Source organism: Saccopteryx leptura, chromosome 2, assembly GCF_036850995.1.
Source record: "Saccopteryx leptura isolate mSacLep1 chromosome 2, mSacLep1_pri_phased_curated, whole genome shotgun sequence".
Lineage (NCBI taxonomy): Eukaryota > Metazoa > Chordata > Mammalia > Chiroptera > Emballonuridae > Saccopteryx > Saccopteryx leptura.
This window is the reverse complement of record NC_089504.1, coordinates 281,238,283-281,257,869: the sequence shown is the minus strand read 5'-3', so window position 1 is coordinate 281,257,869 and position 19,587 is coordinate 281,238,283. Positions and strand designations below refer to the sequence as shown.

Below are 19,587 nucleotides of genomic sequence, written 5' to 3'. Positions count from 1 at the left end.
GGATCAAACCTGCAGCCCTGGCTTCTTGGGACAATGCTCCAACTAACTGAGCTACCCAACCAAGGCCCAATGTCATTTTTAAATAAACAGAACAAAAAAATTATCTGATTTGTATGAAATCACAAAGGATCCCAAATAGCCAGTGATCCTGAAAAAAAAGAAGTAAGCCAGAGTTATCACACTACCTGACTTCAATACAGAGCAATAATAATTAAAACAGCATGACACTGGCAGAAAAACAGAAACACAGAGCAATGGAAGAGAATTGAGAACCCAGAAATAAAACCACATGTATTATCAGCAAATATTTTTTGAAATTTGGAATGTTTAACTCTATAAAGAAATTAGAAAAAAAATAACAGTACAAAAGGGGATGTTTAAGGATGCAATTAAAGGTACTTGTGATTAAATCAAAGTAAGATTAAGAAGCTATAAACATATGGAACAACTGAGCTGCTGGGGCATGGCAACTTCAGTTTCCCTTTCTCCTCGGGAGACCCCCATCAGACAACAGAAGTAAAAATCAATCCAGCAAACTTATTTTATGAGGACTAAATCATGCCAGACCAATTTAATTTCCTCCTGTGACAGAGAGACAGGCCTGGGTGACACAGGGAAGCAATGGATATCAGATACTGTGGCTTCAGCTAAGTCTTTAATTCCAAGCCTACCATAATAGCTGAATCTAAAAACTTAACTGAATTTCTTTTCTTTTTTTTTTTATTTAGAGGCAGGGAGGCAGAGACAGACTCCCACATGTACCCCGATGGGAATCCACCCGGTAAGCCCACTAGGGGGCGATGTTCTGCCCCTCTGGGGCGTTCCGTTACTCAGCAACCAAGCTCTCCCACCTGAAGCAGAGGCCATGGGGCCATCCTCATGCCTGGGGCCAACTTGCTCCAATTGAGTCATGGCTGCAGGAGGTGAAGAGATAGAGAATTGAAATGGCGAGGTGTGGAGAAGCAGATGGGTACTTTTCCTGTGTGCCCTGACCAGGAACCAAACCTAGGACATACACACGCCAGGTAGATGCTCTACCACTGAGCCAACCAGCCAGGGCCTGAATTCTTCTGGCTAGTGGAAAATGATCTCCAGTAATGGGAAGCAGAGGCTCAGGATCACTTTTTCAGTAATGAGGAGGTAAGAAGCTCTTTCCTCTGTGGGACCGAAAGAAAAACATACCCCTCTTCTATCAATATTTACTGAGCAAGCACCTGTCAGGTGACTTGCCCTCCACTGGAAGGCATGCTCCCTATGGTGCTATCACAGAAGACATAAGAGATGATGAATCCATTTCCTGTCCTCATAACTTCTGAGGTTGGGGTGGCCAGTAGAAAGTGGCTTCAATTGTAAAGGCAAATGACCAGAAGCTTAGAAAGAAAGAACCTTTGAAGACAGAGGGCACTGGGGGTAAGTAAGAGCTATAAAGTGGTTGAGAGAATGTAGACTGGGGCAATTTAATTTAGTCCCACCTGCCTTGAATAGGTAACCTCCAGAGACTTCTCCATCTTTGGAATTCTAATAATGAAGCCATTTTTATAATTTTACAATCTGGATTCTTCTGAATCCAGCCTTTGCTTTTTGTCCCCAATCTGAAAAGGGTTGATGGAAACGGGGAAAATGGCATTCTGGCTTCCTACCACAACACTGTGAGCCATTAGGCATCCCCCAGAAACCTGGGACTGAGTTCATGGGTAGAGAACTGGTGGGGGCGGGTGAGACAAGGGAGCACAGAGGAAGAAAAGAATAAAGAACCCTGGCTAACCTCCCAGGGTTGCTGAAAACCAGGTGATTTATAGTTTTCTCAAATGACCACTCTAACTAAAGATTTTCAGTTCCCAGTATGAAAAATTTACAGGAATTAGGCCACTTTTCTAAAGACCCTAGGGACTGCCAGTATGCCTCCAAGAAAGCCTTGATTCCATCTTGATCTTCAGAAATGTCCCTCTCCCCTGATACTGATAGAAATTTCTAAAGAATTGAAATGATCCTGCCCATCTAAGAGTCTTGCCAATTTTAGGCTACTGCTATCCTGGGACTTGAGCTGAGCTCTTCCTGTGAATGACGCAGGTCTTCAGGAGCGTGTGCCTGGCAGGGCTGTCGGATGTTTGGCAGGGCACCACAAAAGAGTTTGCCTGTCCCAAGCCCCACCCATTGCAGGGACCAGATTTCATGATGCATGATGGGATATGACTCAGCATGGCATAATAGTAAATAAATAACCCCATGCAGGCCACCAGCCTCCAGCTGCTGTCAGGGGCAGTGTTGCTGGGCAGCACGTTTGAGTTGGTGCAGGTGAGCCAGGCGGACTGTTTCCTGGGTCCAGCTCTCGTAGTAGCGGGGCTCAATGGCATCCATCCTGCTCCTGCTACAGCACATCTTCCCACGCAGCAGGCTCACCTGGGTGGCTGCTCGGCTGGCAGCTGGGGCAGCAGCTCAGCCACTGTGGCTTAGACTTGGCAGGTGAGGCGGCGTGGCAGCACCACATCCCCAAGCCCTCCTGCACTGCAGCAAGGTGCTCAGCCACCTCTTTCCCTGCGCCCACTCCCTGCAAGTCCAAATAATTTTTTTTACATTTGTTGATTGATTTTAGAAAGAGGAATGGAGAGAGAAAGGGAGAATCATCAATTTGTTGTTCCACATATTTATGCATTCATTGGTTGATTCTTGAGTGTGCCCTGACTGGGGATCAAACCCTGAATGTTGGTGTACTGCAGGGTTCTCAAAGTGTGCGCCAGGGTGCACTGGTGTACCCTAGATTTCCAGGTGCACCCTATGGTATTCCAGAAAAATATATGCTTGTTGGGGACCAAAATACCAACAGGGTTTTGGGAGTTTAGATTTTTGGGGGACAAGAGGTGCAGGGAATTGGCTGTAAGCTGACAGTCTGCCCAACCCCCCACCTCACTTGCCTGATTAGGTTGCAAAAGGCTGTTAAGCTGAGGTGCTGGATTGTTTACACTACCCCCCATGTTCCAGGGAAAGAGTGAGACAAGTTTCTTCTATCCTTTGTTTGGTGTAAAGTTAAGATGATCTGTATGGTGGGGGTTTTCTGCACTCAACACAATTAAGAGTAAAAAGAGAGGAATTCTTCAATGTATTGACCAGGAAATGAGGGTTTGCCTTTGAAATATATGCCCAAACAGTGAAGAAATCGCTAGGACACATCAGGCTTATGTTTCTCATAAACACAAGAATAAAAAAACTTATCACATTCATGCCGGGACCTGCCGAATTTACTAAATCTTACTAAGAATGTATCTCTCTATATAAAAAGATAACTTTTTTGTCGTTTTTTAACCTTTTTCACAAATTCTAAAAAGCATAACTCAGAAAATGTAACATAAAAATGTTTTTTTAATGTCAGAATAAATTTAATTTTGTCGTATTTATTTTGCTTAATTATCATAAAAGCATGCTAGGACTTTATAATATTTTTCTTTAATATCTGACTTAATTATTATAACATATTTCTCAGAAATTTGTATATAGTATGCCTACAATTATTTGTAGGATTTTAAATGCACCCTGACTTCAAAAAGTTTGAGAACCACTGGTGTATTGGGACACACTAATCAACGGAGTTACCTGGCCAAGGCTATGGGAAAATAATTTTTAACAAAGGAGCCAAAAACACACAATGAAGAAAAGGAAGCCTTTTTGATAAATGGCGCTGGGAAAATTGAAAAGCCACATGCAAAAGAATGAAGCTAGACTACAGTTTGTACCCATGCACAAAAATTAACTCAAAATAGATCAACAGCTTTGACATGGGGTTAATGTCCAAAATATAGGCTGAAAAAAAAAATATAGGCTGACCAGGCAGTTGCTCTGTGGATAGAGCGTTGGACTGGGACATGGAGGACCCAAGTTTGAAACCCTGAAATTTCTGGTTTGAGTGCGGGCTCATATGGCTTGAGCACAGGTTCAGCAGTTTAAGTGCGGGTTGCTGGCTTGAGTGTGGGATCATAGACATGACCCCACAGTTGCTGGCTTGAAGCCCAAGGTTGCTGGCTTGACATCAAGGTCATTGGCTTGAGCAAGGGGTCACTTACTCTGCTGTAGCCCCCCAGTCAAGGCACATAGGAGAAAGCAGTCAATGAACAACTAAGAAGCTGTAATGAAGAATTGATGCTTCTCATCTCTTTCCCTTCCTGTCTATCTGTCCCTATCTGTCCCTCTCTCTGTCACAAAAAATAAACAGAAACAAAAAACAAAATAAAGAACTTATACAACTCGAACACCAAACAAACAAATCCAATTAAAAAAAGGGGCAGAGGACCTGAACAGACATTTCTCCCAAGACATACAAATAGCCAACAAATATATGAAAAAATGTTCAACTTCACTAGCTATTAGAGAAATGCAAATTAAAACTATAATGAGCTACCACCTCACATCTGTTAGAATGATTCTTATCAACAAGACAAGTAATAAGTATTGGAGAGGTTGTGGAGAAAAAGAAACCCTTATTCACTGCTGGGGGGAATGTAAACTGGTACAGTCATTATGGAAAATAGTGATGGCTCCTCAAAAAATTAAGAATAGAGTTACTATATGACCCAGCAACCCCTTTTCTAGATATCTACCAGAAAAACCTGAAAACATTTATTCGCAAAGATATACACAACCCCATGTTCATTGCATCATTCAAAGTGGCTAAGACAATGGAAATAACCAAAGTGTCCTTCGATAGATGACTGGATAAAGAAGATATGATATATACAGCTATGGAATACTACTCAGCCATAAGGGAAGATGAAAGTCTGACTGGTGGTGTCATAGTGGATAGAGGGTCCACCTGGGATGCTGAGGTCCCAGGTTCGAAACCTTGAGGGCCCCTGGTCAAGGCATGTATAAGAAGCAATCAATGAACAACTAAAGTAATGTAATTATGCATTGATGCTTTTCATCCTCTCTCTTGCTAATTAAAAAAAAAAGAAATACTGCATTTGTGACAACATGGATGAACCCTGAGAACATTATGCTAGGCAAAATAAGTCAGTTAGAAAAAGCTAAGAACCATATGATTTCACTCAGATGTGGGATATAAAACTGAAATTCATAGACACAGACAACAGCATGGGTAGTTACCACAAGGAAGGGGAGTGGGAGAGTAGTAAAGAGTATAGGGAGGCAAATATATGGTGATGGAAGATGATCTGACTTTGGGTGGTGGGCACACAATGTAATATACAGATCATGTATCACAGAAATCAATACTTGAAACCTATATAATTTTGTTAACCAATGTTACCCCAGTAAGTTTAATAAAAAATAAACATAAATATTTGTTGAATGAATGAATTCTTACTCTCACTTGAGTTCATAATCCTCAAAATCAGGATGCCATCACAAGAAAACAGGGAATGAGGAGATTTTTATGCCCCTGGGATTAGCATAAACACCTAAGGTAGCAAAATGGGTCAGTAAGTCCAGAAGACCTGACTACTTTGCCTTGTTTGCCAGCAGTCAATTTTTTTTTTTTCTTTTTCATTTTTCTGAAGCTGGAAACAGGGAGAGACAGTCAGACAGACTCCCGCATGCGCCCGACTGGGATCCACCCGGCACGCCCACCATGGGGCGAGGCTCTACCCATCAGGGGGCGATGCTCTGCCCATCCTGGGTGTCGCCATGTTGCGACCAGAGCCACTCTAGCGCCTGAGGCAGAGGCCACAGAGCCATCCCCAGCGCCCGGGCCATCTTTGCTCCAATGGAGCCTTCGCTGTGGGAGGGGAAGAGAGAGACAGAGAGGAAAGTGCGGCGGAGGGGTGGAGAAGCAAATGGGCGCTTCTCCTGTGTGTCCTGGCTGGGAATCGATCCCGTGTCCTCTGCACTCTAGGCCGACGCTCTACCGCTGAGCCAACCGGCCAGGGTGCCAGCAGTCAATTTTTAATCATGGTGATACCACCACCATTCACTCACCATTCATGCGCCAGATCTTTACTTGACGGTCATCTGCCCCTGATACAATAAGGGGCATAGTGGGATGGAAGGCTGCCCAGTTTACTCCACGATCATGACCCTGTGGAAGAAAAGAAGTGGTTCTTCTAAAACGGCTTTATGTCTGTTACTCAAAGCAAACCAAGGAATCATGCTGATGGCTATAAAATGTGTGATTTTTACTCTTTATGTGAAAAGACTAAAGGGACTATGCTGTTCTAAGATTTGAACATGAGAGCTACCATGTCAAGCTATCCCATATTATCCCCAAATTCTCATGGGATTTTTTCTACCCGCTCCCCCCAAATTCAGCTTCATTTGCATTTGTAATATACTGCCTTGCTATTTATAAATTTTTCTAATCAACTATAACATCTCAAGAATAAAGACCAATTTTATAACTTAATGAAGAAGTATAGTCAGAAAACTCTTGGATGATCATCAAGATCATTTTAGGAAATCTGCAAGATCAAAACTATTTTCATATAACATTAAGACATCATTTGCCTTTTCATTCTTATTCTCTTATAAATGTCCAGTTTTCCAGGGGCTACCTGACATGTAATGTCATTGCTTTGACGGCTAATGTATTGTGTACTTAAATATATCATATTTTTAAACTTCTCAATTTTAATTTCAAATATGGCAAAAGTTGACAGCTATAATGTACATTAACAAAAACTCTTTGGGGTCCATAAGTTTTAAGTGTATAAAGAGGGCCTGACTGGTGGTGGTGAAGTAGATAAAGTGCTGACCTGAGATGCTGAAGACCCCGTTTCAAAACCCCGAGGTCACTGCCTTGAGCACAGGCTCACCAGCTTGAGTGTGGGATAATATACATAACATTATGGTCACTGGCTTGAGCCCAAAGGTTGCTGGCTTAAGCAAGGGGTCACTGGTTTGGCTAGAGGGCCCCCACCTTCAAGGCATATATGAGAAGCAACCAATGACTGACTAAAATGACACAACTACAAGTTGATGCTCAACTCTTTCCCTTCCTGTATCTGTCTTGCTAAAAAAAAAAAAAAAAAAAAAAGTATAAAGAGATCCTCAGACCATAAAGTTTAAGTAGGCTGATGTTAAGATATATTATACCCGCCTGACCAGGTGGTGGCACAGTGGAGAGAACATCTGAGTGGGATGTGGAGGACCGAGGTTCGGAACTCCAAGGTTGCCCAGCTTGAGCGCAGGTCCATCCGGCTTGAGCGCGGGGTTGCTGGCTTGAGCATGGAATCATAGACATGACCCCATGGTCGCTAGCTTGAGTTCAAAGGTTGCTGGCTTCAAGCTCAAGGTCGCTGGCTTGAGCAAGGAGTCACTTGCTCTGCCCTAGTGCCTGTTACCTCCAACCAAGGCATATATGAGAAAGCAATCAACAAACAACTAAGGCGCTGCAATGAAGAATTGATGCTTCTCATCTCTCTCCCTTCCTGTCTGTCTGTCCCTAACTGTACCCCTCTCCCTATCTAAGAAAAAAAGAAGATATTATACCCTATTTATATAGCTGTACTTTATTGAGACATAACCACAGATAAGGCAATTTCAAATTAAGTGTTTTTGAGAGATATTGTGTGGTGAAAAGCCTGTGGACTTTGGAGTCAGAAATTTATGTAAGTTCAAATCCATTTACTAGATACACATGGACTTTGATAAACCACTTAATTTTTCTAAACCTCAATTTTTTAATCTCATTTTAGCAAAATGAGGCTAACAATGTCTACTTTAATGTATAACTATAAAGATTAAACTAGATATATTTAAAAAATCTTTTTTCTCTTATGCTTTTGTATTTTCCCACCATGCATGCAAGTTATTTACAAATAGTCGGTTCTCAATTCCTTTGAGTAAATATCCCCCTCTTCCACCCACCACCTGTCCTTCCTTACAAGAGGCTTGAGGCTGGGCTCTACTTTGGGATAGTGATGGAGCCTATGGCAGCTATCTCTTCTCCCACTGTTTTTATAAGGTAACATGACTCTCCCTTAGAGGGTATGTAAACTTCATTTCCGTTTCCACTGCCTCAAAACAATGCTGGGCACTTAATAAGCACTGCATAAACTGTTGTTGAAGAAATGAACATATGAATGACATCTGTCACTGCTTCCCTGGAGAAGAGCCCATTTCCAGCCGATAGCTGTAAAGATAAGTACCTCCAGTACATGCTTCACCACTGCATCTGTCGTTCCAAACAGATCAACCCCAGTTATTCCTCTCACGTCCGACTCCACTGCGCCAGGGGATAAGTTCTTTTTTCTTAGACCTTTGAAGGGGCAAGAAGTGGGATGAAAGATGTAAATATAATATTACCAAAAACAGCACAGTTACAGAAGTACAGAAAGGTACAGTAATAGACTAACATTAAAGAAAAGGAAGAAAAATTTAGAGACTGAAGAAAAGATACTTTAGAGCTCTTATTTCTATCTAAAAATGTTCAAAATATTGAAGTATATTCACTGTCTTCTTTTCTGCACCTTTAACACTTAACAGAGCTACTACTGAGATTTCTTCCTAGAGGACAATCCAAACTTCTAACACAGCTAATTTTTTCAATAAACCTTACCTCAAGAATTATCTACTTGAGATAATGCTCATTTACATTCTTGAAATGTGGCAAGAGATAAATATTCAATTTCCACTTTCCCCCTTTCAACTTTATGAAATCTGCAGCAGTTTAACTTCCATCATCTCAAAGTGTTTTCAAAGAAAAGCCATTTGGGGAGGCCACAGCTCAGTGTTTCTTACACTGGAAGCTTTTAGGCAACTCATAGGGAAGTTCCAAAGGAGTTAAGAAAACTAGACCTATTAAATATAAAAGTTAATTGGTGGAAAATACTATAAAACTACAACCTATGCAAAAAAATGTACTAAGGTCTTCTACTTGACTCTTGGGCAGGGGACAAATAATTCAGACTGTCATGTCCCATTAAGCTCTTGTTTAAAAGACTGGTGATAGATCTGAATACATGTACTTTGCCATTAAAATTTTGGAGACTATTTTTATTGGTAGGAATTAGCCTATAATTTGAAAACAATGGGAAAAAGACATGAGAATAAGAAGTCTTATTTGGCTCTGTCCTGTTGGCTCAGTGGTAGAGCACTGGCCCAGCACGTGAAAGTCCCAGGTTCAATTCACAGCCAGGGCACACAGAAGAAACAACCAACTGCTTCTCCACCCCTTCCTCTCCCTCTTCTCTCTCTTCTACTCCCACAGCCATGGCTCAAAAGGTTCGAGCAAGTTGGCCCTGGACACTGAGGATGGCTCTATGGCTTGCTTCAGGTGCTAAAATAGTTCGGTTGCTGAGCAACAAGCAGCAGCCCCAAACAGGCAGAGCACTGTCTGGTAGGGGGCTTGTCAGGTGGATCCCAGCCAGGGCACATGCAGAAGTCTGCCTCTCTGCCACCCTGCCTCTCCCCCCCCCCCCCCCATATATATAAAGAAGAGTCTTATTTGCAGCCATAAAAAAGAACGAAATCTTGCCATCTGCAACAATATGGATGGGCCTAGAGGGTATTGTGCTAAGTGAAATAAGTCAGACAGAAAAAGGCTAGCAAGCACGGTGGAAGTGATTTCACTTAAGTGTGAAATATAAAAAAAAAAAATAAACTAGCAGAATAGAAACAGGTTCATAGATACAGAGAACATCTGACGTTTGCCAGATGGGAAGGGAGTTGTGGGGATGGGTAAAAAAGGTAAAGGGATTAAGAAGTACAAATTGACTATAGAATAGTCATGGGGATGTAAAGTAAAGCACGGGGAATATAGTCAATAATATTGTAATACCTATGTAGAGTGTCAGATGGGTACTAGATTTATTGGGGTGATCATTTAGTAAGTTATATACATGTCTAATGATTGGGTTGTACACCTGAAACTACTATAATATTGTAATTGAAAATTAAAAATTATTCAAACTAAGAGTCTTATTTGTATAGAACCCAAATTTATGGCAAAACTACACACTTATCTTTTAAAGCTAACTATTGTGCCATAGTCAGAACCAAAAGTATAACAATATTACTACCTTACATTTGAAAATAACTTTGTTGGCCCTGGCCAGTTGGCTCAGGGGTAGAGTGTTGACCTGGTGTGTTGATGTCCCAGGTTCGATTCTCGGTCAGGGCACACAGGAGAAGCAACCATCTGCTTGCTTCTCCACTCCTCCCCTTAACCCTTTTCTTTTTCTCTCTCTTCCCCTCCCACAGCAATGACTCGATTGGTTGGAGCACATTGGCTCTGGGCACTGAAGATGGCTCTGTGGAGCCTCTGCCACAGGCAGGTAGTGAGCACGGCCTTGATGGGGGCTGCTGGGTGGATCCCGGTTGGGGCACATGCAGGAGTCTATCTCTTTATCTCCACTCCTCTCACTTGGAAAAAAAGAAAGAAAAAAAAATGAAAAGAACTATGTTGTTTTCAAAGGACTCTGACATGTTATGTGATTTGACCCTGATAACAACCTTTTGAGACCGGCAAGCTGGCATAATTATACCAAGTTATACATGAGATAATAGAATTGGGACTCATCCTATCTTCTGAAGTATTTTAGGAGGCATAGAGAAAAATGGAACCATCTGGCAATTTGTAAAATAGAAACCAAATATCTTTAATAGGGGGAAAAAGATAAAAGTTATCACTGAAAATAAAATCTGAATAGTTTTAAGCCTAAATTTTGGCATATGTAGGAAAATACAAACATTTAAGGTTAATGATAATATAATATTTATCTTCACTGTATCAGAATCATAATCTTTTTTTTTATGCAGTGGCATATAAACATCAGTATTGAAGAATCAAGTGCTTAAAAGACAAGGCAGTTTTAATTATCTTGTCCCGTCTAAGATGAACATTTAGCCAAAGGTAGAGAAAAGTAACGATGCTTAAAAGAAAAAAAAAGCACTCCCCCAAAGCTTCACAAATACATTATCACAGGGTGCCTTTCATTTATTTCACTTGTCCCTTTAATGGGATCTATCAACTTTTTCTGAGTCTGCAGTATGAAACAGATTCAAAGATACAAAAACAGACAGCTGTTAAGAGCTTCCCCTCTGAAAAGCTTCAACATACATTAAAAGGGAAAGCTGTATGAGAGAGCGGAAAGCCTTTGTTGCACTTGCTTGTAATGCTCCAGGGAAAGGGGAAGGGCAAATACAGACAGATGAATATTGACAAGCAGTGAAAAGATACTTAAGGGAGAAATATTTGAGCCTTTGACAAGTCACTCACTAGGACTGAACAACAGATAGAAAACTTCTATAGCAGCTACTCAAACCCAGAGGGAGGAAAAGACACTCTCAGAATGGACCAGTTTGATACACACCATGCACAAACATGACCCCATGGTCACTGGCTTGAGCTCAAAGTTCGCTAGCTTGAAGCCCAAGGTCACTGGCTCAGCTGAAGCCCCTCCGTCAAGGTACATATGAGAAAGCAATTAATGAACAACTAAGGTGTCACAACAAAGAAATGATGCTTCTCATCTCTCTCTTTTCCTGTCTGTTTCTGTCCTTGTCTGTCCATCTGTCTTTCTCCCTAATAAATAAATAAACAAACCCTATCACAAAATTAAACTATATCAACTGTGAAAAAAGGGATTATCCCAACTATCTAAAATCTGTAAGTTATTTTAGTTTCTAGTCCTAGAAGTCTATTCTAATAGTATAAGGTATTCTGGACATACCACAATCCCCCACCCCCATTGCACCTGCCCATGTTCCTTACACTAAAAGAAACATAAAAGATTTTCCTATTTCTTTCTTTCTTTCTTTTTTTAATTAAGTGAGAAGCACAGAGGCATAGAGACAGACTCCTGTATATGCCCCGTCAGGAATCCACCCAGCAAGCCCCCTACTGGGCGATGCTCTGCCCATCTGAGGCTGTTGTTCTGTTCTCGACAACTGAACTATATTTTAGCACCTGAAGCCAGGCTATGGAGCCATCCTCAGCACCCGGGTCCAACTTGCTCGAACTTTTTGAGCCATGGCTGCAGGAAGGGAAGAGAGAGAGAAAAAAGAGAGACAAGGGGGAGGGGTGGCAAAGCAGATGGTTGCGTCTCCTGTGTGCCCTGACCAAACTGGACATCCACATACTGGGCCAATGCTCTACCACTGAGCCAACTGGCCAGGGTGAGATTTTCCTATTTCTAAAAGAGGCCACAGGATCCATGAGTTCTGTTTCCCTGTTCTAATTTATTCCCCAAAATTGTTTTGGCAAAAATTTAAAAACAATTTTTTTTTTTTTTTGTATTTTTCTGAAGCTGGAAACGGGGAGAAACAGTCAGACAGACTCCCACATGCGCCCGACCAAGATCCACCCGGCACGCCCACCACGGGCGATGCTCTGCCCCTCCAGGGCGTCGCTCTGCCGCGACCAGAGCCACTCTAGCGCCTGGGGCAGAGGCCAAGGAGCCATCCCCAGCGCCTGGGCCATCTTTGTTCCAATGGAGTCTTGGCTGCGGGAAGGGAAGAGAGAGACAGAGAGGAAGAGGGGGTGTGGAGAAGCAAATGGGCGCTTCTCCTATGTGCCCTGGCCAGGAATCGAACCCGGGTCCCCCGCACGCCAGGCCGATGCTCTACCACTGAGCCAACCGGCCAGGGCCAACAAATTTTAGTGTAAAGCTTGACTCTTAATCAAACACTGCCAATGGTATATAGATTTTAACTAAAACTGATGCAACTAAAAAGTACAATTTTCTTCATATTGAATAATTTTCTAGAACCATTTTTCTTAGGAAATACCTCTACCACGAAGACCATCATATCAGATTTAATATCCTCAGAAACAAAATGTTATTATATGAGAAGAGAATAGTCTAAATTTTCCTGTGCTAAGCCAACTGCCCTCACAACATTTTAAGCAATTGACGTTTTGTGCCAGACATAATTACGTTTTCCCCTGCACTTGGGCAGCTCACCAGAAATATCCCAAACACGCACAGTCTGGTCCAAGCTGGCTGATACAACCAGGTCCTCTGAGGGGTGGAACTGAGCACACATTACATAATGGTTGTGCCCTGTTAAAACACTGCAAGAAGAAAAAAGAAAGACAATATCAAATTAGAGACAGGAATCACCAGACTCCTACACGCTAAATACATTCTCCATATTCAACAGATGCCAATCCAATTATACTTTCGTCAAGGCAAAGACAAGTCAGCCTAACAATTCAGAACTAATAATAGTAAGCAAGTTCAGCTGTTTTAACAATAGCTCTCTTCTTACCTCTAATGCTCTAGAATTTGATATTATTGATTTCAAGAGAACTGAGATAGCACACCTATTCTCTTAAAGACATATTAAAATATCAAATGGAATCTTAGTAATTCATACTGGAAATTGTTAAATTTGAGTGAAATATCCCTCGTAAGGAGCATCATTTTAAATGATCCTTATATCTTCATGGAAAGCTCAAGGCCAAACACAAAGCAAGAAAGGGGTCTATATGTTCAGTCAGGTTTCACAAGAACAGAACTGTAATCCAACTAAAGGTTTTGGTCTAAAAACTTAGCTATATGACCTCCTATCTCTGGTAAGAAATGATCAGAAAATCCAGATTTGTATATAACTCACAAAATTGCTTCTATAGTTATCATTTTATATGTAAAAGCATCTTACAAGTACAATCAGTAACTAATCAGCAGACACTGTTCATTGGGGGAGGGAGATGATTATTCTAAAGATAAATTGATTATAAAAACACTAAGAAGAATGAAGACACTTTTTGATCCCTCTGTTTCCTGCTTTACCAGACACAGGTTCTAGACTGCCAGTTCCACACTCGGATGGTCTGATCATCTGAGGCACTCAAAATCCAAGGATATTCCTGAAAGATATTCCAGATGAAGGGTTAGAACATTAAACAAGTGTCTTTTCTAGCTCCTGTAATCACTTCTCTCTTTGGAGGGAGCATTCTATTGTCTAACATCTCAGATATATTAGTAAAGGGAATGCTGCTCTTGATTTAATTCAATTTAACCCTAAGTTTTTTTTACAGAAGCAAACAAAGCAGGAAGGTCAACATAACAGAGATCCTAGAAGAATCACTCCAATAACATAATTCTGTTATCAATGTATGGGTTCTTGAGGAACAAGAAGATGACTCCCACAGGGAAACTGAAAATGCTCTAAAAGGAAAGGCACCATGGCTACTTACATGATGAAAAAATGTGGTACGTATGTAGTCTAAGTGCCCTAGCAATGTGAAGAGACAACGCCGAAGCTTGTAATTCCAAACCTGCAAAAAAAGAAATATAGCTAAGGAGTAGAACCTGAGAGCCTTGAACCTCTAAAAGACTGAGGTTTCTTAATAAACAAGTTTAAATTTATATTTGTGCACTTCTAAATAAGCAGAAACCTTGCTGGAGAGTCTTGTTTGTTTGTTTATTTATTTGTATTTTTCTGAAGTGAGAGGCAGGGAGGCAGAGACAGACTCCTGCATGCGTCTGACTGGGATCCACCTGGCATGCCCACCAGGGGGCAATGCTCTGCCCATCTGGGGCGTTGCTCTGTTGCAACCAGAGCTATTCTAGCGCCTGAGGTGGAAGCATTGGAGCCATCCTTAGCGCCTGGGCCAACTTTGCTCAATGGAGCCTTGGCTGCAGGAGGAGAAGAGAGAGAGAGAGAGAGAGAGAGAGAGAGAGAGAAAGGAGAAGGGGAAGGGTGAAGAAGCAGATGGCACTTCTCCTGTGTGCCCTCACTGGGACTCGAACCCAGGACATTCACACACCGGGTTGATGCTCTACCACTGAGCCAACTGGCCAGGGCCAAGATGGGGAGTCTTGTTTAAACATGGAGGGAAGTAAGACCAAATAACATATGGAGGGAAAAAAAGAGCAAAGCTAGAGAAAACCTAAAGCTAAAACTATGGGAAATTTTTTTTTCCTTTCTTTGGGGAGAAACCATCTCCATACAATAACAGGAGACAAGATGCTTCCAGGCTTAACTTGAAGCTCTTCTTTCTACTGCATAATTGTTCTCAGCTTTAATACAGATTGCTTAGTACTCTACAGATCATTTTAGCTCAGGCTTAAAAAAAAAAGTAGGATAAATAACGACACCAAAGGAAATAATATATATCATCATCTCTTAAGATTCTTAACTTGGTGGCCAATGACGCCAATACATTCATGATCTATACTCACCTACCATGCAAACAGACTTTAATTCATTAGTATGGAAAATACCACATTGCTCTCAGGCAGAGCAAAACAGAGAAACTCATGTTCAGATATAAAGTTGATGTAACTACCAAAGCTTCAGGCATCAATGGGTACAACTGAAGACACTAAAGTCAGGACCATAACTTTAAGACAACTCATGCTCCCCATCTAAAACCTCCCCCAAAAGGACAAAAATGAGAGGTAATATGCTTTATTTTTATGTTTTTAACATTTAATACTTGTTTGCCTGGTCTGTGGTGGCCTGGAATGCTGAGGTCGCTGGATTAAGACCCTGGCTGGCCAGGTCAAGGCACACGCAAGAAGCAACTGTGAGTTGGTGCTTCCTGCTCCTCTCCACCATCCCACCCCCTCTCTTCCTCTTTCTCTTCTCTACAATCAAGAAATAAAATATTTTAAAAAATACTTGTTTATGATCTCTCTGGACCAGCTTGTTACTATTTTTTTAACTTAAAATTAAAACATTTATTTTGTAAGTTACAAAATTCAAACCCAAAACGTGACAGTAGGAGCAAGAATATAAGCTTCCTAGAGACAGGGTCCATGTCCATGATGCTCAACATGATTCCCCTAGCACAGTGGTCCCAACCTTTACTGGACCATGGACCGGTTTAACGTCAGAAAATATTTTCAGACTGGCCTTTAGGGTGGGACGGATAAATGTAGCGCTCTTGACAAGCGTCAAGAGTAAGTCTTAGACGGATATAACAGAGGGAATCTGGTCATTTTAAAAAAATAAAACATCATTCAGACTTAAATATAAATAAAAAAGAAATAATGTAAGTTATTTATTCTTTCTCTGCGGACCGGTACCAGATCGCGGCCCGGGGATTGGGGACCACTGCTCTTGCACATAATGCAGTGGCTAACACTTAGTAGATGCTCAGCAGGTACATGGAGAATTGAGAGAAGGTAAATAACATGAAAAGTAGAAGTATACCTTCATCTGTTAAATCATCTATAAGCAAATATACATACATACATACAGCAGAGCTGGAGTTTCACACAAAAATTAGGTCATACCACAAATACTATTTCCCCCTTTATAGAATTCAGTGGGTTTTTTTGTTTTTTTGTTTGTTTTTTTACAGAGACAGAGAGAGAGTCAGAGAGAGGGATAGATAGGGGCAGACAGACAGGAACAGAGAGAGATGAGAAGCATCAATCATCAGTTTTTCATTGGGACACCTCATATGTTGCTTTCTCATATGTGCCTTGACCGCGGGCCTTCAGCAGACCGAGTAGCCCCTTGCGTGAGCCAGCGACCTTGGGTCCAAACTGGTGAGCTTTGCTCAAACCAGTTGAGCCCACGCTCAAGCTGGTGACCTTGGGGTCTCGAACCTGGGTCCTCCGCATCCCAGTTCGACGCTCTATCCACTGAGCCATCGCCTGGTCAGGCGAGTTCAGTGTTTTAAACTGTCATATATGTAGCCTCAAACTGTCTTGGCTCCTTTATAGCTCCTTTCTAGTCCTCTATCAAATTCCAGAATTCTTAATCCTTAAAGACCCACAGGGTTGGTTTGTAGACTCTAACCATTTGTTGGGCTTCCTATTTTACTCTTTGTAAATCTGGATATAGTAAACAATATAATGATTCATAAACGTGACTTTTCTAGATACTCCCGTTTCATCAAAGAAATATGAATTAAAACAATTCCTTTATTTTATAACAGGTTTATTGAAATTAATTCAAATCCCATACAATTCACCTATTTTAAAGTATAGAATTCAATGGTTTTTAGTACATTTATAATTAAGCAACCATAACGACAATCAATTTTAGGACAATTTATCACCCCCAAAAGAAAACTATACCCATCTGCAGTCACTCATTTCCCATTTCTTTCCAACCACTGCCCCTACCAACCCTAGACAACCACTACTCTACTTTCTGCTTTATAGATTTGCTTCTTCTGGACACTTCACAATAAGTGGAAGATAACTCCTTTTCAAAAATATTTTGATTTTTAAAAGAAATACAGGTTCAAAGTCTCTGACTCCAGCTTTTGTCTTTATCAAAGTAAGCTTCTTCAAAGAATTGCCTATATTCTGTCTCTGCTTCCTCACTTCACATCGAAGTTGCTAAGATCACTAATGCCCTGCTAAGTAAGCAATCCAAAGGTTACTTGGTCTTTATCTCATTCTGACCACTTTCTCCTTCCCAAAATTCTGCCCTTCCTTTGCATCCAAGAGGTCTCTGAGGTCTCTGCTTCTACCTCTTGGTTCATCTCCAACCTCTCAAATCACTTTCCTATACTATCTCTACTTCCTCTATCTTTTAAATGAGTTTGTTTTCTCATTCGACATAATTCTCGAGTGATATGTTGTAACTGCTTTTGCTTTGGCTCTCTCCTTCATGATGACAACTCCCAAATATAACTCCAGGGCAGACATATCTCCACTAGGTACCTCAAACACATCAGAGCCAAAAGAGTATACATTTCCCATCTGTGTCCTCCCCAAAATTCACATGTTGAAATCTTAATGCCCAATATAATGGTATTAGAAGGTAAGGACTTTAAGAGGTGCTTAGGTCATAAGGGTGGAGCCCTAATTAATAGGATTAGTGTCCTTGTAAGAGACTCCAAAGATCCCTTGCTCCACTCCACCATGTAAGTACACAATGAGAAGTCAGCAGTCTGCTACCCAGAAGAGGACCTTCATCAGACCCAACCATGCTGGCATCCTGATATTGGACCTCCAGCCTCATAACTTTGAGGAATTAATTTCTGTTGTTTATCAGCCACCCAGTTTGTGGAATTTTGTGATAGTAGTCCAAACAGACTAAGACACCATCCTCTGCCACTTCAGAAAATTGTATCTTCTCTTATTTTTCCTTCTAGTCAATGGTATCCTTTCTACCCAGTGACCTAAACTAGAAGCATGAAATACAGAGTAATCTCACTTATTTTCCCTTACCATCCCTCCAACATCCATGCAGCAGATTTACTGAATCATTTCCTTGAGTGTTCACATTGACCTTTCACTCCATTTTGAATACTACTGCCTAAATTCATAGACTTACACAACAGTCTTCTAACTGAAATCTCTGTTTCCAGTCTAGTGCAATTCATCCAATCTTTTCTCTATACTACCACCCAGGAAATCTTTAAAAAACAAATGTGTGGATCTGAATCACCCCTCTATTTAAACCCCTTCGATGGCTCCTTGTTCTTGGTATAACATCCAAACTCCTGAGCACTGCAAACTTCATGATCACTTCACAGTAAAGTGCTAAAATCATTCCTTTCTCTCACCTTTTCTCCAGGTTTTATCCACACAAAAACAAATTAGTGTCTCCAATGCATCCGGCTACACCATGCATTTTTGTCTTTGTACTTAAATTCCCCTTCCCTATTTCATTTTGGTTATCTCTCTATTGTATTATTCACTAAACTATATAGCTATTATTTGAGTATATATTTCTCTCTTAAAATAAAAGTTCAAGACCAGAGACCACTTTTTATTTATTTTTGAATTTCAAAAAATAAGAGGGCCTAGTACACAGTAAGCATTCAATAAGTATTGCTGAATAAAATGTTCTAGATAATGTTAAAAGCATGAGCTCTGTATGAGTAAGATTTACTACTGCTTTTTTGTCCCTTCCATAATCCCCAAACCCAACATCCCTTGTCCTTTACTTCCAGTAATGACAGACCTTCTATACCTTAATCTTATAGTCATCTCCTCCAGAGACAAACAGTGGCTGCTGCTTATGGAAGTCAATGCCTCGAACTGGACCTGGGAAAGAAGGCAGGCAATATATATTTAAAGAGAATTATGCTTCCTAATCTCCAAGTGATTCTTATTCAGGATTTCTCAGTTCTATCCTTTTCACATTCTTGAATCTTAAAGGCAAATATCAAACAAGGCTTAATCATTTGACAATAAATACTTACATCTTTAATTTCCTCCTAGAAACTATTATCTTACCATCATGTTCATCAAATTTGTCAATGAGGGTACACATCCTATAGTCCCATAACTGGATGACCCCATTGTGTAAGCTGGTCAGGATCCAGGGTCTTTTGGGGTGAAAACTGAGCCCTGGAATAAAAAAGCAGAGAATGATCTAATGAGCTAAGTAAGCCCCACAACATCACTTCCTACTAATTCTGAAAAGAAAAAGGAACAGCTTTGCTCTGGCCAAAGAACTCGGTTGGTTAGCAGTGATTTTCAACCTTTGTTTCTCACATACTCATAAACTAATTACTAAAGAAAAAGAGGCCTGACCTCTTCTTCCTTAGTAACTAATTTATTTGTGCCATGAGATGAAAATGGTTGTATTTAGTCAGGGGCACTGACCTTAGTAATTAGTGTGTGTTTGTGCCATGAAAAAAAAAGGTTGAAAATCACTGGGTTAGAGGATTGTCCAGAAGTACAGATTGCTGGTTCGACTCCTGGTTGGGGCACAGGCAGGAACAGATAGGTGTTTCTCTCTCTCTCATATAAATTAAAAAAAAAAATCTTTAAA

General features: G+C 40.9%; 1 protein-coding gene across 2 annotated transcripts in view; it reads right to left on the bottom strand.

The window, feature by feature from the left end:
• Positions 1 to 19,587, bottom strand: part of COPA (COPI coat complex subunit alpha) — a 63,304-nt gene that overhangs the window by 39,634 nt on the left and 4,083 nt on the right. For both annotated transcript variants that reach the window (XM_066362028.1, XM_066362029.1), the window contains exons 2-8: positions 19,047 to 19,160; positions 18,781 to 18,854; positions 14,090 to 14,170; positions 13,683 to 13,759; positions 12,852 to 12,961; positions 8,094 to 8,203; positions 5,926 to 6,025 (exon numbers count right to left, since the gene is read on the bottom strand). In XM_066362028.1, the coding sequence (XP_066218125.1) occupies positions 5,926 to 6,025; positions 8,094 to 8,203; positions 12,852 to 12,961; positions 13,683 to 13,759; positions 14,090 to 14,170; positions 18,781 to 18,854; positions 19,047 to 19,160 (666 nt within the window). The remainder of the gene's footprint in view (positions 1 to 5,925; positions 6,026 to 8,093; positions 8,204 to 12,851; positions 12,962 to 13,682; positions 13,760 to 14,089; positions 14,171 to 18,780; positions 18,855 to 19,046; positions 19,161 to 19,587) is intronic.